The 19880-nt window shown below is 36.2% G+C and overlaps 1 protein-coding gene across 1 annotated transcript in view; it reads left to right on the top strand.

Annotated features, from left to right (window-relative positions):
• Nucleotides 1–19880, top strand: part of LYST (lysosomal trafficking regulator) — an 80709-nt gene that overhangs the window by 6492 nt on the left and 54337 nt on the right. The window contains exons 2-6 of the mRNA XM_017817443.1: nucleotides 9358–9443; nucleotides 10219–10417; nucleotides 12747–12837; nucleotides 15170–17258; nucleotides 18881–19874. Of these exons, the coding sequence (XP_017672932.1) occupies nucleotides 10226–10417; nucleotides 12747–12837; nucleotides 15170–17258; nucleotides 18881–19874 (3366 nt within the window). The 5' untranslated portion in view covers nucleotides 9358–9443; nucleotides 10219–10225. The remainder of the gene's footprint in view (nucleotides 1–9357; nucleotides 9444–10218; nucleotides 10418–12746; nucleotides 12838–15169; nucleotides 17259–18880; nucleotides 19875–19880) is intronic.

Here is a 19880-nt window from a genome sequence, read left to right as displayed (position 1 = left end):
CTTACTTAATCTCTTGTAGTGGGTACTTTAGACACAATGCCAAAATTTATCTGAAGCACTTTACTTTCTAGTTTTAATCCTCTACTAAGCTTTCAGTTTAGAGGAGCCTTTACTCATTCATATCCCTTCCTCAAGATACTGCTCAAATTTTTGTCTCTTATTTCTCTGAGTATTGGTGTAATCAAAGTGTATAATCTTAAAAATTACAAAAAGTTTTGTATGGTCCTCCAGGTCGTGATTTGAGTGGTACATTTTTGGTTAAATATAATCTCCAGGTTGATACTAAGCGGTCTGCTTAATTGTAGTGTGGTCACCACTACAGTGTTTTTCCCAGTTGTCCCAGAGACCACACTATCTGCTGATCTGCTGTACTGCAGATTATTGTAAGAGAGTATTCACAAAGTCTGCCTGGTCATGCAGGGATGGTCTGTGTAGGCTCCCTGCTGGAGAAAACTTCTGACTTACCTGCTGTAGCAGACTGCTGCTTTCATTTTGCTCTGTGCAGTCTGTGGAGGTTAGTCTTGGTATTTAGATTTAGTTGTTACTGTGCAACATGACTGTCAAGGCAGTAAGTATAAAACCTAAAGTGTGGAAGAAGGTATTTGTATATATGTATATTACATACATACACTGTATGTAATACATACAGAGTATTAACTATATGTATTTTAATTTGGGGAAGAACTTGTTACCATTCTGAGAAGTGTTCAGAACAAGGCTCACTAGGGAGCAATGCCTTTTCAGCCTTTCCACTGCTAAATGTTGTATAGATTATATTCATCCTTCATTTTTCTTTAGGAAGAACTTACTGGTCTTTCCATTCTGCCTTGTGCTGGAATATTTGTCAGTTCCTTCCTTTAGTACCCTGTGTTTGCACAGGTGTTGCTTTCTGACTCTTCAGATAAGATCTGAAACAGATCCTAACCTTCAGCTCTGCTAACACAGTTTGTCTCTAGCATTTTCATGGTATTAATAGCAGCATGAATATTCTTCAGGACATTTTAGCTGGTCTGCATAATAGCAAGCATATTTGTTTCTGACACAGTTAATGTTGTAATGATTATCTTTGAAGGCCTCCAGCTTTCCCCATGCCTCTTGTAAGGAATGCTTATTTTCTGTGCCTGCATAGAGTGGTCTGAAATATGAAAATTTTAAATGAACTAGAATGGATTTAATTTAGCTAACTATGTTGTAGTTATTGACTTTGGATGGTACAAGACCATAAGCTTATCATAAACTTGACTATGGCATGTGTACAGGGTTAATGCATTGCTTGAGTGTAGGTGATTGTTTGAGAGCCAGTCTTTCATTAGTGTTGTAGTTTTTATCTCATTAGATGAATCATCTCATTTTTTACTTAATTTCAGGCTTGACAAGAATGTATTCACAGGTGTTTCATATTATTTGACTAAATAAAATTCCATGTTAAGTTGAGAAGCTGTCCCAAAGCACTTGTGTAGCTAGCCTGCGGGATTCTTTGCCATTAACCATCTCAGGGATATTTCATCCAGACTCAAAAGGAGGAAATTGTTGATAATCTGCTAACTTGTAAAGGGAATATTGATCTTCATAGCTCAAGGCAGAACCTGAGAACCTCCTGAATTTTAGCAAGAAAAACTTTCCTAGCATTGATCACTTAATCTCTGGTGCTTTCTTAGCACGCAATCGGTATTGCCTTGCTCTGTTCCATTACAATAGATTGCATTGGTCATTACTGCAGTGAACAATTCTTTAAGCTTTGCACTAAAGACTCCTAAAAATCTTAACCTAATTCATATTTTTTTCCAAATGATGGCCATATATGTCAAGTAGGTATTTATATGTGAAAAACCTAGGATGACATAAAACTAAAATGTTTAAATGTACTATTTTTCTGCCAACAGATTTTCCCTTCTTCTCTCTTACTTCATTGTACATGTAGTCAAAGATTTTGACAGTTTGTTGTATGAGTAGACAGTTGGCATTTAATTCTTTTCCCCAAGCTATTGGTACTTTCCAAAAAGAAAACATTAAGCATGAATAAGGTTTGCTGGTGGTATCTGTATAAAGTTCAACAAATTCACTTTTTAAGCATCCTGAAATTACAGCAACATAATAAACTCTACTTGTAAAAGCCTTGTTATGAGTAAAACAGGTAATAGAAATTAGTTTCTTTTCATAAGCAGGTTTTAAAATGATGGAAAAAATCATTATATGAATACTTCACAATCAAGAAGGACAAGAAGTTGTAGTTTAAGTTAAATGTTGATTAAATGCTTTTTGTGTTTCATTGCTGTGAATATTTCAGTAGCTTATGGTACACCAAAAACCGCATCAAAAGTCACTGAAGTGACTTTATTGAAAGTCACTGAATTGACTTCATTGAAACATTCCTAAAAATTACTTTCCTGACAAATTGAACCAATTAATTATATTAAGTGAAGTTGCTATACAGAATTATGTCAGGGATTTCATATAAGACATGGAAAGCTGTTGTCCATCCATGTTCCAGAACATAGTATGTTGTGGATATGGTGTGAGTGAGGACAACTAACACTCAGGAGGCACTAGGATGAGAGGGGGATGTTAGGCTTCTCAATCCTTAAAGCTTGCTAGGCTTGGATTATAAAGTAGTTTGGCCTCAATGCTACTGTAGTACAGACTCTGCCATATATTCTCTCTCCCTGAATTGTATGGCCCTGGTAGGCTGGGGCTGTTGCTGAAATCCTAAGTTTTGCCTGTAGCTTCATCATGATGGGTGTCAGAAATAGAGTATTTGTTATAATAATAATGATTATGGTTTTCACCTTTAGAATTACAGCCCTCTAAAATATCATACAAACTCTATATTCCACATTATTTTGTAGATCTCCAGTCCATTCCTTATAGGTGGTAAAGTCTGCAGATAGTTTACGTGTGAGCTGCCTTCCTCTTGAGGGACTCAGATCCTGTATCTCTCTCTTTTCTTGCCAGGTTCTCTCTTCTGGATTGTGTAGTCCCTGTTTGATTGACCTTTTTAACACAGTTTATTATATCTTAATGTTCTTGCCTTGGTTTTCAGTCACCTGTGTGCTGCTACAAGTTAGAGCCATTGTATAATTAGTTGTAGGTAATAAGTTAGAAACTTGCTGTTTTGAGTTGATAGTCACCCTTGTAGGACAAGCTTGTGCATTTCAGGGCCATTAGTAGGTTTTTCATTTAAGGGGCTGGATCCACAGAATAATGAAATGACAGTATACAGTAGAAACATTAGGAATGTAAATCGAAGTTTATTTAATGAAAGTCATGTCCTAAGATGAGCTTTGGAAATGATTGAACAGAAAAAAATGAGTTGTGGTGTTTGGGTTTTTTTTTTTTTCTTGTATGTAAACAAGAATAATGTGTACACATTAATCTGAGATACCTTTGAGTGATGCTTCTGTCATTCGGAGCTGGTTTTACCAATAGTTATGCTAGAGAAGTGAGATTCCAGAAACAGTCACGTGGGCAGATCAGTCTTAAACAGAGGTTGGAATATGCCACTGGAAGCTGATTAAACTCTAGCAAGTACATTATAAGTTACCTTTGAAAGAATACACTGACCAGATTTTGGAAGTGTAGTCTGCAACAAACTGTGCCCAAAAAAGTTACCTGTCAAAAAAGCCTGAGGCCTGAATATCCATGGGAAATGATAATTTAGGAGTAAGGAAGGGTTTGTTTTTTCTTTCTTTTTTCTTCTCACTGTGTGTTACACCACAGATTTGGGTCTTGATCCAGAAAGATGACAGCTCTGAAACTGGGAAGGTGACCTGCCTGTACCTGCTATAATGCCACTTTGCCACTAAGTGCCTGTAGCCTTGGGTGTGTTTGCTAATTAAAGCTTTGCTAACTTGATTTTATATCTATATCTATCTATGTATGATAGGTATTTTGGGAAGCACCTTGTTCCTTTTATTTGGCCAAACCTGGCATATTATTTGTCTAATCTTATTTGTTTTTTTATCTTGGCGTTCCTATTCTACATCAGGAATGGCTAGTTTAGCCATCCAGGTCACAATGTTCCTAACTGTACACAATATGAAAATCAGTATTTCTTTAAGGATTGGGTTTTTCAGTATGCACAGATAATTCCTTTGTCTTTTTTTTTTTTTCCAGTGTAAGATATAATGCTTTCACTTCCACTTAGAGGTAGAAATTTTCTGATTCTCAGGTTGTATAAGCACTGAACTTCATAGATTAAATTTTAATACCAAGGGAGCAGAACATAAGCAGACCATATACTTATAGAAGGCTTAAGATACTTGCAGGAGCAGGACTCTCAAACTTCAGGTGTTGCAAGACAAACATCCCATTTAGGTGAGATTGGAGTTAATACATAAAAGTGGCTTCAGTAAGATTATGCAGACATAAACACACTTGTATATACTGAAGCATCATTGCTCTGGAGATCTCAACGTACTTTTCGGTATTCATTAAAATAATACTTGTTTACTGTCTTGTGAAGTTGACACTCTTCCCTGGCTAGTTAAAAGGACATAGCATGTGTTATGCATCCAAACATACCAAGCATCTTTGGCTTTCGCTTTTTTCTTTATTCTAGGTAAAGAGATTCTGACTTGTTTGGAAATAATATTTATCTAGTGCATTACACAGAAGGCTAAAAGCTTCTTACTGAACCCCTTGATGAAAGGATTTGGTACCAGTAGAACTGAGCCAAGAAAATCGATAAGTACCTGCAATCTTACAATAAATTCTGTATGTTAAGAGGTTGTTTTTCATGTGCAGTGTCATGGCTGGAGAAACACTGCTTTAGTATGTTTTACTAGGTTTACTGCTTCCGTAACCCCAAATAGTTAATAAATAATAGCAGAGGACAGAGCAGAAAGTGGCGGAAAATATAAAGTAGGAGATCTGCAGAGCTGGAGTGTTGTCTGTTTTCAGAATGAACCAAACTTGAAGTGTCTTGTTTTTGCTCTTGTTTGCATATGTCTGACTATCTGAATTGCTGGATGATTAGTAAATGTTCCCTGTGTTTTGTAAGCTATGCTTTTGGCCAATTGCCTTGCATCAGTAAAGCAAGGCATCAAAGCATCTCAAGCTTTGAGATGCTCTGCTTGAATTGCAGGTTGCTGTTTTCTTTAGGTCTTGTGTGTTGCTCCTGCTGTGTAACCTGTTTTGGCAATATCAGCTGGGTATTTGTTTCCAGCTTGTGTTAAGTTTTGAATCATATCAAAAGAACAGAAAAGGAAGAATGCTGATTTTGGTGATTTTGAGCCTTTACTTGCATTTTTCCACCAAGTACAGACCTCAAGGCAACACTATGGCTCCCATCTTGTTCCAGGCCATACATATTTCTCTATTGCACTCTCTCAGGCTCTGCTTTCTTTTCCTCCCCAGTTTGCACAGAGGATTTAATCGTTAGTCATATTGTTAACAAATTTCTTTAAACAGACAATCAAAACTGATGTCTGTTACTAACAAGATAAACTTAGTTTCTGCAATAAACCTGACAGTCTGTGCTACAATTGCAGAAGGTGGAGTGTCTTACTGTTAATAACAACATGCTGGTGCTCTTCCTTATGCATGTGTCCTCCTCTTAGAGAAGCTTGAGCTTAAATTGAAAGTTTAACCCCAAAGTTAATCTGATTAAATAATGGTTGATATAACTATATTAATGTTAAAATCCTTGAAGAGGTAACAAGCATGTTCTCCAGAGCATAAATATTAAGTACAAGGTAAGGGGCTGGGACAAGTATTTGCTAAATGAAATAAATACTGTGTGAAATAAATGTAGCATTTGTTGGCCAGTGGTGACTTGTATTCCCATATACTTTTTTCTAGGCAACAAGTGAAAGGGCTACAAGTTTTGAACTGGAGGCAATAAAGAACTTGGTTGTACCTTATCTTATAGAAACTGAAGGAGTTTTTTAAGTGTTAATTTTATTACCTACTAAAAATGCAACTTCATTACAGTTTGTACTTAAAAGGACTTGTAGCCGTACCAAGCCTGGCCAATGTTTATCTCTTACCTGAAACAGAAAACTAGGGAAGGTAAATAAATTACCACTTCATGTAGCTATATAGTCTCCACTTCTCTTTACATCATCTGTAGAACAGCTTCTTGTAAGTTTATTTTTCTTACGAAACTGGCTATCACTCCTTTAGTGCAGTAAGATATTCCTTTAACCTGGTAGACAAGACTGCTTTATTGAAGATAACATAGTGACTTACGGGAAATTAAAGCTTGCAGGTGGCTTTTATGTGCTGTGCATGCCTTCTTAGGTACATTATCACCTTGTTTTAGTTGGACAGTCAAGCCTGACAGTGCAGCTGTATGAACAGCGCTCAGTAGCATGCCTATTTTAGAGTCATGTAACTATTAATGAGCAATTTGAAGATACTTATTGGTGTGTACTTCACAAAAAATAGAGGTGGTTTAAGGAGTTGCTTTTTCTGCTAAGACTATGAAATTAATATTAAAGAAAAACTTAAAAGAAAAAAGTTGTGGAGAAGTAGGTTTATTAGAGCACTAGTTAGGGCTGTTTATCAAATGGAGACCATCAAATGCTTTGCCTTTCCTTTAGTCCCACTGCAGCTGTTGGACAACAGTTACTGAAAGAAATGAACTAGCATCATGGGATTTTGACTTCATTTGACTTAGTACTGTACTTTATTACGATGTTGCTGTAACAAATTAGTACTTTCTACTTTTTATCATATTAGTGGTTATTCCAAGCCTTTCTGGAAAATGCATTGCTGAAAACATAATCAAGGAAAGGCCTAGTTCACTCTTATATATGGAAAATTAATTCTGACCCTAAGCTTTTGTTGTATTTTCTTCTTTCCACAAATTGTACTGACATTAGAGATAATACCATTAATCATTAGCACTGTATAAATTTACTATATAATTGATTCAGTATTCAAGATTGCTAAATTTATCTTAAAATTAAGTTCTTTTGAAGCCCACTGAAGTAAGTACAAGGCAGCCTTACGCTTTAAGATGCTCAGTTGATGAGCAACTTCATTAAAATGGAAAGAAGTTCAGAGAAAATACAAGTTTCAGGTGCAGGAAATTGATTTCCACCACAACTGCAAACAGAAAATAACTCCTTTGAGAGTTGGTGGAGGAAGAGGCCAGAGGACAGATGTGATACAGGTTGAATTATGAGGATGATGGAAGGATGGGCATGAAAAGGGCAGATTATAGGAGAATGTCAGATCATTCATGGCTGTTTTGATTTGTGTTTTTTTTTTCCTTTTATAAATAAATACTATGTAGTAGAGGTGATTTTTATGAAATATGATGATAAACTTCTAGTGAGTGAAATGGAATTTAAGAATGTGATATTTTGGTTTTTGGGGGTTTTTTAGGGCTGGCTATGTAAAGCCCTGACACACAGTGTATTCCAGAACTATAACACTGTAAACATCCCATTGGAACTGTACACAGCATTCTAGTAGGTTTCTTTCTGCTCTCATATGGCTTAGTTTGTATGTGATATTTAGGTTTTGGGATTTTTCCCTTGTTAAAGTAACATCTCTGAAGTTTAAAGTACAGGGGGTTGTGTAGCATCAGCTTCCATATTGCCAGGCACCACAGCAGTTAAAGAGGTGTCACTTGAAACAAAAGAAAAATGCTGCAGTAGAGTGGATCCTACTTAAAACAAGTTGCCTGGCATACTTTCTTGGAGATGAAATCCTATGCTGTGTAGGGTGTAGTGTCAGCATATCACAATCTACAACAGAAGGGTGACGAGCAAGCTGACACCTTAGAGTGGGGTGGGTTAAAAAAAAATAAAATCAAAAATCAGACCAACCAACCAGCCCCTCCCACCTCTGCAGAGTGTGTACTGTGCTACATCGTCAGCAGGGCAAGTTGTTCACTGAGTTCATCTTTAAAAATAATGTTCTTTAAGTGCTAAAATCACTTGTCAGGAAGCAAATACAAAAGGGAAGAAGGTTGTCTGTCCATAGGCAGCTTTTTTTGGAAGCTTCTTAATTAATTCTGTTCTCCTTGTATTGTTCTTTGTCTCTAGCTTCAAGGTGGGTTGAATAATGAGGTTATATCACAAACTGTTTCCAAAGACACCTTTGTGCTGTCAGTCTGTTTCAGAACTTAATTGCAGAGGAAGAAATAGGTACAACTGAGAACTAGCTAGCACTTGTTGAAACAAGTCCTTCTAAAAGAAGTCCTTCATTATCCAGTATGGTATTTCTTAACAATTTTTTTTCTGTACTGTAAAATGAGAGCATCTTAAATTAACACAGAATGGGTAAGGAATTATTGTGTTAAGAAGACATGCTTAATATCTTTGCATTAAAGACTAAAAAATAATACTTTATCTTACTACTGATGTTGGGAATCCACCCTTTTGATAGAATATGGTAATGTATGTTAAATCCATGTAATAATGCAAGCAATGCAGGAAACCTGGAGACTGAAGCTTCAACTGGAAGGACACTAAAACATGATGGACAGCATATTTCTACATCTTCTAGTAGTCTGGTGCAACTGCAGAACCACTAGCTGCTTAAACTATTTCAATAAATTTTGAATATTAGCTGAGACAATAAGTTGTTTTTTTGTGAGGCTGTGGATGAAACATGTTTCCTAGCACTCAAAGGGAGGACTATTATTAGGAGCTTGCCTGGGGAACCTATGGTGTTTTTCTTCTTAAGGAAGTCTTTCATGTAATTTAAAGTTGAAGTTCTTATTTACTTGCCATCTGAGAATACTAAAATTTTAGTCTTTTTTCTTCTTTTCCTGTCCCCATCTGTTTTGGTGGATATAATAAATGTCTTCTGAGTGCTTACCTAGAGACCTTTGTAGTTGAATGTTTTTGAGGCTTTTCTTGGTTACAAAAGGAATACCCTTTGTATTCCGAATGATAAATTTCCAGTTGATAAGTTTGTCATTGGTAATTTCCAATTTTTATTAACTACATCTTTCCCAGTGCTTAATGTAATAAAGATTGGTAATCTGTCAGGACAGACTTAAAATGCATTTACATCACCACCTGACTGCGTAATTCACTTTCTCCTACTATCTATCACTTGCACCTAGAGCTGCAAGTTCTTCAAATATTATGTATGCATGTAGTAATCACTAATTCATACTCTTTCTAGAGGGAAACTATTTAAACTTGCATACCTAGCTCATTTTACGTTTTAAAACTTAATGAATTTTATTATGTTAACTTCTCATATGCCCAATTATTTTCTCTATAATAGAATATCTGTTGTGCGCAAGCATAAGCTAAAAGTGAAAACTAGAGATTTAAAGCTAAAAAAAAACCATCAAGAACTCTTCATAAACTTCAAATAACTATCATAAAATGAGTTTTTAAAAACGAAGTGCATATTAATCATGATATATTTTTCTGTTTTTAAAAACAGGTGAACCAAGAGTGATATTTCCAGAACACATTTGCTTTTTTTTCCCAGATAGAAGATAAATGTGCTAAGCTGGCAGAGTGATTCTGGTAAGAACGTTTCTGTTACTTCCATAATGAATGTTATTGTATGTATAAGTGTTTGCAGTTTTGCTACTAAAAGGAACTTTCTATACTATTAGTGCAAATGAACTTGCTTTGGCTTTCAAGGTCTTATTTAGCATTCACTAAGTGGGGTTTATGTGGATTCACAGATCACAGAATATTCTGAGTTGGAAGGGACCCACATGGATTATGAAGTCCAACTCTTAAGTGGATGGCCCATACAGGGATCAAACCCACAACCTTGGCATTACTAGCATCATGCTCTACCCAACTGAGCTAACCTTCCAAATATTAAATGACCTTGTTTCCATAGCTGACATCACTGATTCTTATTTTGTTTTGCTTTCTTCAATGATCCTCTTGAGATTTATACAGCTGAGTCTTACATTTCTTGTCTTGTTTGATTTAAATGTTTCTCCGTAGACTAGTGCTGACAAGAAGAGCTGGAACGAAGTCATTAGCTTTCATTTGTGCAGTAGGAGGGAATGCTCTGCCATGGGCTTTTACTTGATAGGCTTATAAAGTCAGTGTTTGGGGTCATGGGCTGTTATCTAAAGTTTCACTGAAATAAATTCTTTAATTTCGTTCTTTCCATTCCCTTCCACCCTACATTGGTATATTGACTCCTCAGTTCTACAGACACTGTCTTTGGAGGGAGTGAGATACAGGGAAGAAATGCTCCCTTCTTTCCCCCAGTCTTTTTTCCATAAGGAATGTGTTTTCTGATGGAGTTAATTTCTGTACTTTCCTCTACTTACAGCTCAGACATGAGCAGTGCCAGTAACTCACTGGCACGGGAATTCTTGTCTGATGTCAACAGACTGTGCAATGCAGTGGTACAGAGGACAGAAGCCAGGGAAGATGAAGAAGAGGAAACTCATATGGCAGCACTGGGACAATACTTAGTTCAAGGCCGTGGGTTTATTTTGCTTACCACTCTGAACTCAACTATTGATCAGGTAGTAGCTTTTCTTAACTGGTTGTAATTTTTATATTCAGCTTTGATTGTGTGGATTTGTCTGGTTTATGTTGTTCTTGGTGCTGGTTTTCCTTCCTTCTTATGGAAGAGTGCACGAGTTAATTGGAAAGACCATAAGTTCAAAAAGATATGTTGCAGTAATATTCTGTCCTTCAGCAGGAACAGAAAAAGAAAAATTAGGTAATCATATACCTATTTGCCAGCTGATAGTCAAATGTTTAGCAACCATCAAAAAGGCATGTGTAAAGCTCAAGTGCAGTAGCTGGGTAGAAAGAAGAAATAGATTATAAGTTTCAAGAGAAATGAGTGTTTATTACTGCAGTACAAACTGACGGTTTTTAATTTGAGAAGGTACTCCTGGTTTAAGGCAGTAAAATAAAATTAAAATATACTCCTTTTATTTTCTTTATTTTTTTTTTTTGGGCCATGAGACATATTTTTTTCTTTAAGTAACTTGGTCTTGGACATAATATAAAGTAAATATATTGTAGCTTCAGCTCAAAAGAGAAAGTATTTTAGAAGACATGATCAGTTCATACTATTTTTTATATAGAAAGTCTAGCACATGTCCCTGTAGCTCCAGATGTCCATTTCTTTGTTGTCTTTCTCCTTTCCTTCCTCTTCAACACTGTGGGATAGATACTAAGCAATTGCTTGGCTGAGATGTGCTTTGAAACTGCAGATCCCAGTATTTAAACATAATGAACCAAGTGAATCCTTGTTGAGTTTATTCAACCCTTTTCTTAAGTGGAGTCAGCTGTTATTGCTGGTCAAATTCATCTTGTATGTTTGATTTTCCTTCATGGGGTGACTTGTGCTAAGACTACAGTTTGATCTTCTGTTTTGGTTCTGGCTTTTGGTAGGTGCACTGTCTAAACAGCAAATCCACAAGACTACAGTTATGTATAACTGTGGGTTTTTAGATGTCACTTGAGTTCTACATAGTTGCTGTTAATAGATGCTTCAGGACCAGAGCTGTTGGAAAAACAGCTGGCTTTCATGTAAGAAGGAATTGGGGGATTCCATGTGCCTCCCCTCCAATAAAAACCCATTTCTGAATTAGAAGGGGAAAAAAAAGCTTGTAGCATCTGCAATTCAGCAAGTATTTCCTGAGGGTTTTTTTAAAGGCAGGGAGAAATGAGGAAAGTAAATTTTTTTGAAGTGTACCACTGAAATTTGAAGTTAGTATTTTGCCTTTTTCCAGCCTCATTATTATGCTTGGAATGCTGCATTGCTCATTCCCACTCCCAATTAATTTGTCTTACTGAGAATACCCTAGTAGTAGAAGAGAGTTGGGAGAATGACTTTGAAAAAGCTTTGTTTTCAGGTCTTAATTGTACTGTATCAATAGTTTTAGATTTTGTTTTTAAATTTTCATTTAAATTAATAGCCTTATCAGAAAAATACAGCTATTACATATATAGAGAAATAGCTGTAGAGCTATCTCTATTACTATATATATAACTGTATATATTTGTTATTTATATATTTATATATAAAAAAACTATTGAAGTTGCTTATCTCCATACACTTACATTTCATTGTTACCTTGAGATTTTTGGAGAAGGGTGTTGCTTCAATTGCATGTCCCTGAATGATACCAAGTGCCAAAATGCTCAAATCTGCTTTTTGTTTTTGAAATTTTTGACCTTTAGAGCTGAAATCATTCTGATTTTGCTGCAAAGCACTCCATAAAGGAGTTGGTTGAATTCTGTGCCTTCTCTGATTCTTCTCTGCATTGAAATTCTTAGTGTATAAGTGTTAGAATCCCAAAAGGAGCAAAGATTTTTACTGGTTATTATGTTTAAGGGTTTTTCTAAATTGAGTAACCTTCTCTCTTTCCTCTCATAAAATTTTGCCTTTGTGTTAGAAGTCAATAAGATCAGTTATAAATGTAAGCCTTTTTTCAGTTGCTTAAGAATGTCACTTTGGAGAAAGTAGAAACTTTCAAAATAAAGTTCTTCGAAGCTGCATTTTCAGAAGAAATTTCAAACTCATCTTGGGCTTCATGTTGGTTTTGATTAAATCAACAAGTTCTGTGCCTTTGATTTTTCTCATTTCTTTAAGAAGTTCTTTCAACAAGAGGGATTAGAAGAGCTTTGTATAGAAACAATTGCAGAGGTGTAATAAATATCTTGGATGCTTTCTGACTGGCTCTAGTTAATGATTATAGCACTCAGCAGTTAGGTCATTTTTTCAGTGCTTAAAACAGCAGAGAGACAGGAACTGAATAGCTTGGTAAAATAAAGAAGGTTAATCTATTTTTTTAAAAGTACAAGATCTTACTTTTTATTTTGTTCCTAACATAGGAACTGACATGTCGAGAAGAACTTCTGACCCTCCTTCTGTCACTTCTGCCATTGGTGTGGAAAATCCCTGTTCAAGAAGAAAAAGCAATAGGTATGTTTTATCATTTACAGTATTAAGCACCTAAAGGAAGTAGTTTGTGCATTACTACAGAGTTCAGGACTCTCTACCAAAGAGTAGCCCATTGTAGTACATATGCTCTAACATGGAATGAAGATGTGGATTCTGCAGAGAATTTAAGTTAAAAAATACCAGTGTCCTATCAGCATTCAAGGAAGATAAAAATAATGCAGAGAAGGTAAAGGCTTTTGATCAATGTGAAAGGTAATGCTTATGTTACTGTGTAGCTGAGCTCGATGTTGAGATTTTTCTTCTTTTCATGTGATTTGGGGGGAAAAGAGATTTGAAAGAGTATATGATATTTCTAATGCAAAGGGTTTCATGATGAGTAGAAAGGAAAAACATACTGATTTTTTTTTTTTTTAAAAACAAAAACGTGATACCTGCTGACACTAAAGACAGGATGAGACAAACTTTTTCTTGTGAAATTGAAGAAATTGGAAATAGAGAATAAGCTTAAAGCCAAGCAGTGGATAAGAGAATATGAAAGAAGTGTGGTGTTATCAGGAAGTCAGGCCCTGAAAAAAAGGAATAATGATGACTAGATGACTATGAACAGAACTAGGCTTGATTCTTTAGAAAACGTCATGTTCTGTGTCAAACTGATATGCTAATTGAGCAATCAAATCACAAGGGTTCAACTGTCAAAGAGTCAGTTTAAAGTGAATTAAAGAAATGAAAAGGATTATATGAATTGAACTCTGTGGAAAAACTGAACAAGGAAATGTCAGTGATTTTGGTTTTTTTCATTTGGGATCTTGCATTTGTCTGAGGCATTCTTTTCCCTCCCAGAGGATGAAGCAAAGAGAATGAAATAAATAAAGTTACCTGACTGCTTGAGGGAGTTCCTAAGGATTCTTATCTGAAGCTCTCCCAGTGTTTTTTGCTGTTGGTAACTCCTGCAAACTGAGGCTTTTGTTAATGTTTGTAGACTTGGAGTGCCAGTTGCATAGAGCTTTTATATAATAAGTTTTCCTGCTTTCTCAGTTGCATCATTCTCTCATGCTCCTGTAAGCATGATGGAATTAAAGAAATGTTTTGGTTATCCTACAAGAGCTTAGTGGCTTTTCCAGGGTTAGTTTAAAATGCTGTTGTGTAAATAGGTTTTAAGATGTTGTGGTTTATACATTGCATAATGTTAAGTTTCTACTCTACAAATTACCTTCTCTTCCCATTGATACAGTAAACATGATGTATCCAGTTGTTCACTAAGTATTTTTTTTTTTCCTTGACTGAAACAAATCCTCTGGTATTAGGCAGGTTTTTTCTTTCTGTGCAGGGAATATCCTTCATTTGGTAAAGTACTCCTGGTTAATTTCCTGCCTTTAAAGCAGATGATGTTTCTTATGTATCACAACTATGATTTTTGAAACAACAAGGCTTGCACATGGAAGCATCTTTTCTTTCAGCTTGATTTCAGATGTTTTATAGCTATTAGGTGGGATTCTAGGGTTTTGGGGGGCTGGGGGCTGTTATTGTTAGCTATCACATTTTTCTAAATACTGAATTTACTGGATGATGGATGCTTGCAGTTGTTTTATGCTAGTCATTTTACTGCCCAAAGCATCCAGTTACGGTTCTGTCACTACTGAAAAATAACATTGGACTTAATCCAAGCACATACGGAGTTGTTTCTCTGCTTACTTTTTTGATAGTTTGAGTTTACTGATACAAATGAACCGGTAGTACTCGCATTTTATTCTTAAAAATCTTCTTGTCCATTGAATCAGATTTAAATTTCATATTTGCTATTTTATACTGTGTACTTGAAAGTTGGGGTTTTTTTGTCTTGGCTTTTGTAGGAATATTCAGCATCCTAAACATTATTCCTTTCCATCTCCCTCTTGTCCTTGACTATTTAAAATTTCCTACTTTTATTTCTGCTTCTTGTATTTGGAATAAGTAATACTGAAGTAAAGTCTGTATACTTGACGATCTGCACTGTTTCTAAGTAGAGAAATATATTTTTTTTATTACCACTAGTATGCTTCTTTTTGAGAATGGAATTGTTGTGCCAACAAAAAGTTTTAGGAAACCCTCTAGCACATTTTTGTCTAACCCTAGGTGGGAAATAAACTAATTTGTCTAGGCTTCGAAAATACCTAGTATGACTCCTAAACATGAGTTGTTGCTGCCTGTTTTATATTAAAAATGTCTGACATAGGTATATGCAAAACCATGACTTATTAAGATATAAATTTGTTTCATGTTTTTGATCTGGAAGTATTTAACTATAGAATTAGGAAAAATGCTTTACGTATTATAATGTTTCCTAAATGTTCTTTTGTTGTCTTTTTTCCAACAGATTTTAATATACCCTTCACAGTAGACATATGCCTGACCAAAGAGAATAATACAAGTTCTGTGAAATCTACTCAGGAAAAACTAAACTTAGATGGAAGCATTCATTCATCTCTTCAGACTTCTGTAAAGCTAAATCTTCGATCTCGAAAAAGTGGACGTCTGCGCAAAACCACCCATCGTTACTCTGTGCGAGATGCAAGAAGATCTCAGCTGTCCACTTCAGATTCCGAAGGAAATTCTGATGAAAAGACTACTGTAATAACAAAACACAGACACTCCCAGTTACTGCAGCCTTTTTTAACATATCCTGTTAGGGACAGCTACCTTGTAGATAGAAGTGATCGCCTACCTGTGGAAGTGGTACCAAATTCTAATACCAATGCCCCTAACATAGAAAATTCCAGCAAAATTATTCCAGCACATGAGCTAAACCCAGAGACTTTGAATGAGCCAGCTGCAGGAACTTCTGAGAGCAACAAGGATAACTCACCTTTTGACTTATGCCATGTCTTACTGTCTCTCTTAGAGAAAGTGTGTAAATTTGATATTACTTTGAATCACAGCTCTGCTCTTTCAGCCAGTGTGGTGCCCACATTAACAGAGTTCTTATCAGGATTTGGAGACTGTTGCAATGTAAGTAGTAACAGAGAAAATGAAGTAGTTTCTGCAGGGTGGACGGAAGAACCTGTGGCTCTGATCCAAAGGATGCTCTTTCGAACAGTGCTGCATCTTATGGCTTTAGACATTAGCAATACAGAAACAATGCCTGACAATTTACGAAAAAATTTAACAGACTTACTTAAAGCAGCATTAAAAATCAGAATTTCCTTGGAAAAGCAACCTGGTCCTTTTTCTCCAGGTTATGAGAAAACACTACAACAGCCAGTTCAGGATGACTACATATTTTCTAGATATCGTCACAGAACCTTGCTTCTACCTGAGGTTATAAAAGGCGCCTTGCAGATTTTGATCTGTTGCCTACAAAGTGCAGCCTCCAATCCATTCTACTTTAGCCAAGCTATAGATCTGGTTCATGAGTTCATACAGCATCAGGGATTTAAGCTATTTGAAATAACAGTGCTTCAAATGGAATGGCTCTGTATAAAGAATGAGGGAGTACCTGGGGAAGCCTCAGAGCATCTGAAAACTCTAATCAACAGTATCATGAAAATAATCAGCACTGTCAAAAAAGTGAAATCAGAGCAGCTCCATCAATCAATGTGTACAAGAAAGCGGCACAGACGATGTGAGTACTCGCACTTCATGAATCACCACAGAGATCTCTCTGGGCTCTCTGTATCTGCTTTTAAAAACCAAACTTCCAAAAACCCTTTTGAAATTTCTGATGGAGAAGTTCATTATCCTGAGAGATGCTGTTGCATTGCTGTTTGTGCACACCAGTGTTTGCACTTGTTGCAACGAGTTTCTTTGAGCAGTACCTGTGTTGAGATTCTCTCGGGTGTACATAATGTAGGGATATGTTGTTGTATGGATCCAAAGTCTGTCATTGTCCCACTGCTCCATGCTTCCAAGTCACCAATATTAAAAAACTTTCAGCAGCACATACTGAACATCCTTAACAAGTTTATATTGGATCAACTGGGTGGAGCAGAAGTATCTCAAAAAATTATACAGGCATCATGCAATATATGTACTGTTGACTGTGATCAACTCGCTCAGCTGGAAGATGCCTTGCAGGGCAACTCTAGTGATGCTAGTCTTGCATCTAGTTCCTCTTGCAGAGTTCAGGGAATTCTGCCTAGCACTGGATCTGAAGATATGTTGTTGAGATGGCATGCATTGGAGGCTTATCAGGACATTGTTTTTGAAGAAGACAAGCTACGTGGCACACAGATTGCAAGCCATATTTGCCACTTAATTCAAAAGGGAAATGTAGTGGTCCAGTGGAAACTATATAACTGTATCTATAATCCCGTGCTTCAGAGAGGAGTTGAGCTAGCTTGCCATGCTCAACAAGAACTTGGACTAAGTACAGCTGATAAACACACATGCAGTTACCATAGCCAGGATTTGCCTTCTGAAGTACTTCAGGTTTATTTGCAGATGCTCCCCGTTTTGCTTAAATCCAGGTTGGTTGATTTTCTGTTTATTATTGGAAAGCATGCTAATTATGTACATAGCTTTGTATATTTGTTACTGATCAGAACATAAATTTTATTTGGACTCTAGGCAGTGTTTGGATATTGCAGGTGGCAACAAGGTAAATGCTTGAGTAATATAAGATATATGCCTAGATCCATAAAGCACAGAAAGTGAGGGTGCTCTACTCATGAATTATGGTCTTTAATAAGACAAAGTGTGTAGAAACCAATAAAAATCTTTGTCCAATGTGACATGCTCTCTGCCTCTTCATTCCACATGCTAAAATTAGTCAGGAATGTTGAACAGACTGATATGTCATTTTTCTGTGGGAATTAGACTACTTAGTTTTCTGTTTCCCTTTTCCTTCTAGAATGGTTACTATACCATCTTTCAAAATAAGTCTTGATGTTTACCTGTCCTGAAATAACTATTTTCTAATTTACAAAATCCTGTTCATTTTAACATAGTTGAGAAACAAAAGCAAACCAATCTCAGAACACAAAACCGCAACATTCTTCCAAGGCATGAAATAGTAACTTTCTATTTATTGTTGAATTGATGCCATAATGTTTTAATACAATATATGGAAGTTTTTTTAGAATATGAATGTGTCCTTTTGTCCAGGAAAGATTCTGATTTTATTTCTGTTGGACTCCTGAAATGAATTTAGTGGGGGTCATCCAAGACAATTACAAAGATTAGACTAGTATTCCAGTTTATGTAAAGGGATTGTCTGATACAATTTTACTTCTATCCTAGTCTACACTGTATCAGTAGCTATTAATTTTTGGAGGTGCACTTAGTGGCAAAGAGGCAGGAGGAGTTAAGTTTAGATTTTAAAAAGGAGTTTAAAATATCCTTTTTCTTACTGGCTTAAAGATGGGAATATACAAGTAAATGATTGATTTGATTCTAGAGTAACTTGGTTAGAGTAAAAGCTGATCCTGTGAGAAGGAGATGAGAGGTAAATAAGGTAGATGTCTAAAAGCAAATGTAGCATGCTAAAAAACTTACAGATCCTTACTCCAAATTTTGTATGAACTTAGCGTAAATACTTGGGGAGTAGAAAAAAAGGAAAAATAGACTTGGAAACAAATATACAAGAAGTTTTTTGACATTGACATGCTGGCATAACAATTGCACAACAAGTTGTGCTTGAAAGGTATTCCTGAATTCTATCTGAAATGCATCATCCATACAACGAAGATATAGCTAGGAAAATGTCTTCAATTTTGAGAAGGAATCTCTGCTTTCTGGTGAAATCCCAGAACAGAGAAGTTTACAAAAGTATTTACTAGCTCCAGTTGCTAAGAAAAAGCTGGGGGGGAAGTACCACTAAAGAGCAAATGTCATAAATAAAGTTAAACACTTTTCATGTTTTGAACATCATACATGTTTGTGGTCTAGATTTTAAAGGGAGGTATTTCTTTCATCATATCTTACAAAAAAAGTTGAATTTTCCACTACTAGTTGAATGATGCTTACTTGAGATTCTAGACTACAGTGAACAAGTTCATCCTCTCTTCAATTTACAGTAATTTACAGCAATTAGTGAACTACATGAATTTGTGGCTGATTTATAAGGTAACTTTTATGCTTTATCTTGCAGGGTAATTAGAGACTTGTTTCTGAGTTGTAATGGAGTGAGTCAAATGATTGAGTTAAATTACTTAGATACATTAAGAAGCCATTCTTTGAAAGTGTTGGAGACTTTGATACTCTGCCTTGGTGATGAGCAGAAAGACCAAGCAATGCCAGAACTGGAAGGCCTGAATGGCGAACAAAAGGAATCTACATCTGACTTACCTGCTTCCCTTTGTAGCCAGCATGCTGTTTCAGAGATTCCTCAAAGCCTGAGCAAGTTTTATGCTGGCTTGAAAGAGGCCTACCCAAAAAAGAAAAAGTTTGTGAGCCAAGACATTCATGTCAACACAATAAACCTGTTCCTCTGTGTTGCTTTTTTATGCGTGAGTAAAGAAGCAGATGGTGATCTGGATTCAGCTAATGACTCTGAAGATACGTCAGGATATGATAGTACAGCTAGTGAGCCATTAGGCCACAAGTTACCATGTCTGTCACTGGAAAGCCTTACTTTGCCCTCACTGGAACATATTCATAGGGCTGCAGATATTTGGTCCATGTGTCGTTGCATCTATTTGTATAGTTCTGTTTTCCAGAGACAGTTCCATAGACTTGGAGGCTTTGAAGCATGCCATAGATTACTAATTCTGATAATTCAGAAACTTGGAAAAATTAAGGAAAAGGAGCAAGAAAAGAGGGAGAGAGTATTGAGTGAAAGCAGCAGAAGTTCACATGGGAGTCCTCGTACTGAGCTTCTCAACAAGGACGATTCTGTTCAGCTGGCTAAAAGCAGAGAGGTGACACAATTGGAGCTTGATAATTCTGGCAGTCTTGCTGGTGTGGAACAGCTGGTGCCTGACTCTGTCTCCTGTGACAGCTCTTTGAGTAGGGAACACTCCTCAGTTATTTCAGTTGCCAATCTTGAAGGGATAAAGACTTCTTTAAGAGAAGAGGCTGAGTGGGCACTTCAAGGTATCAGACTCCTAGAAGCTCTGCTGACCATCTGTCTACACAGTGCAAGTAACATG

This window comes from Lepidothrix coronata, unplaced genomic scaffold, assembly GCF_001604755.1.
Source record: "Lepidothrix coronata isolate B3197 unplaced genomic scaffold, Lepidothrix_coronata-1.0 Scaffold61, whole genome shotgun sequence".
In the NCBI taxonomy this organism is placed as follows: domain Eukaryota; kingdom Metazoa; phylum Chordata; class Aves; order Passeriformes; family Pipridae; genus Lepidothrix; species Lepidothrix coronata.
This window is presented reverse-complemented; position numbering and strand designations above follow the sequence as displayed.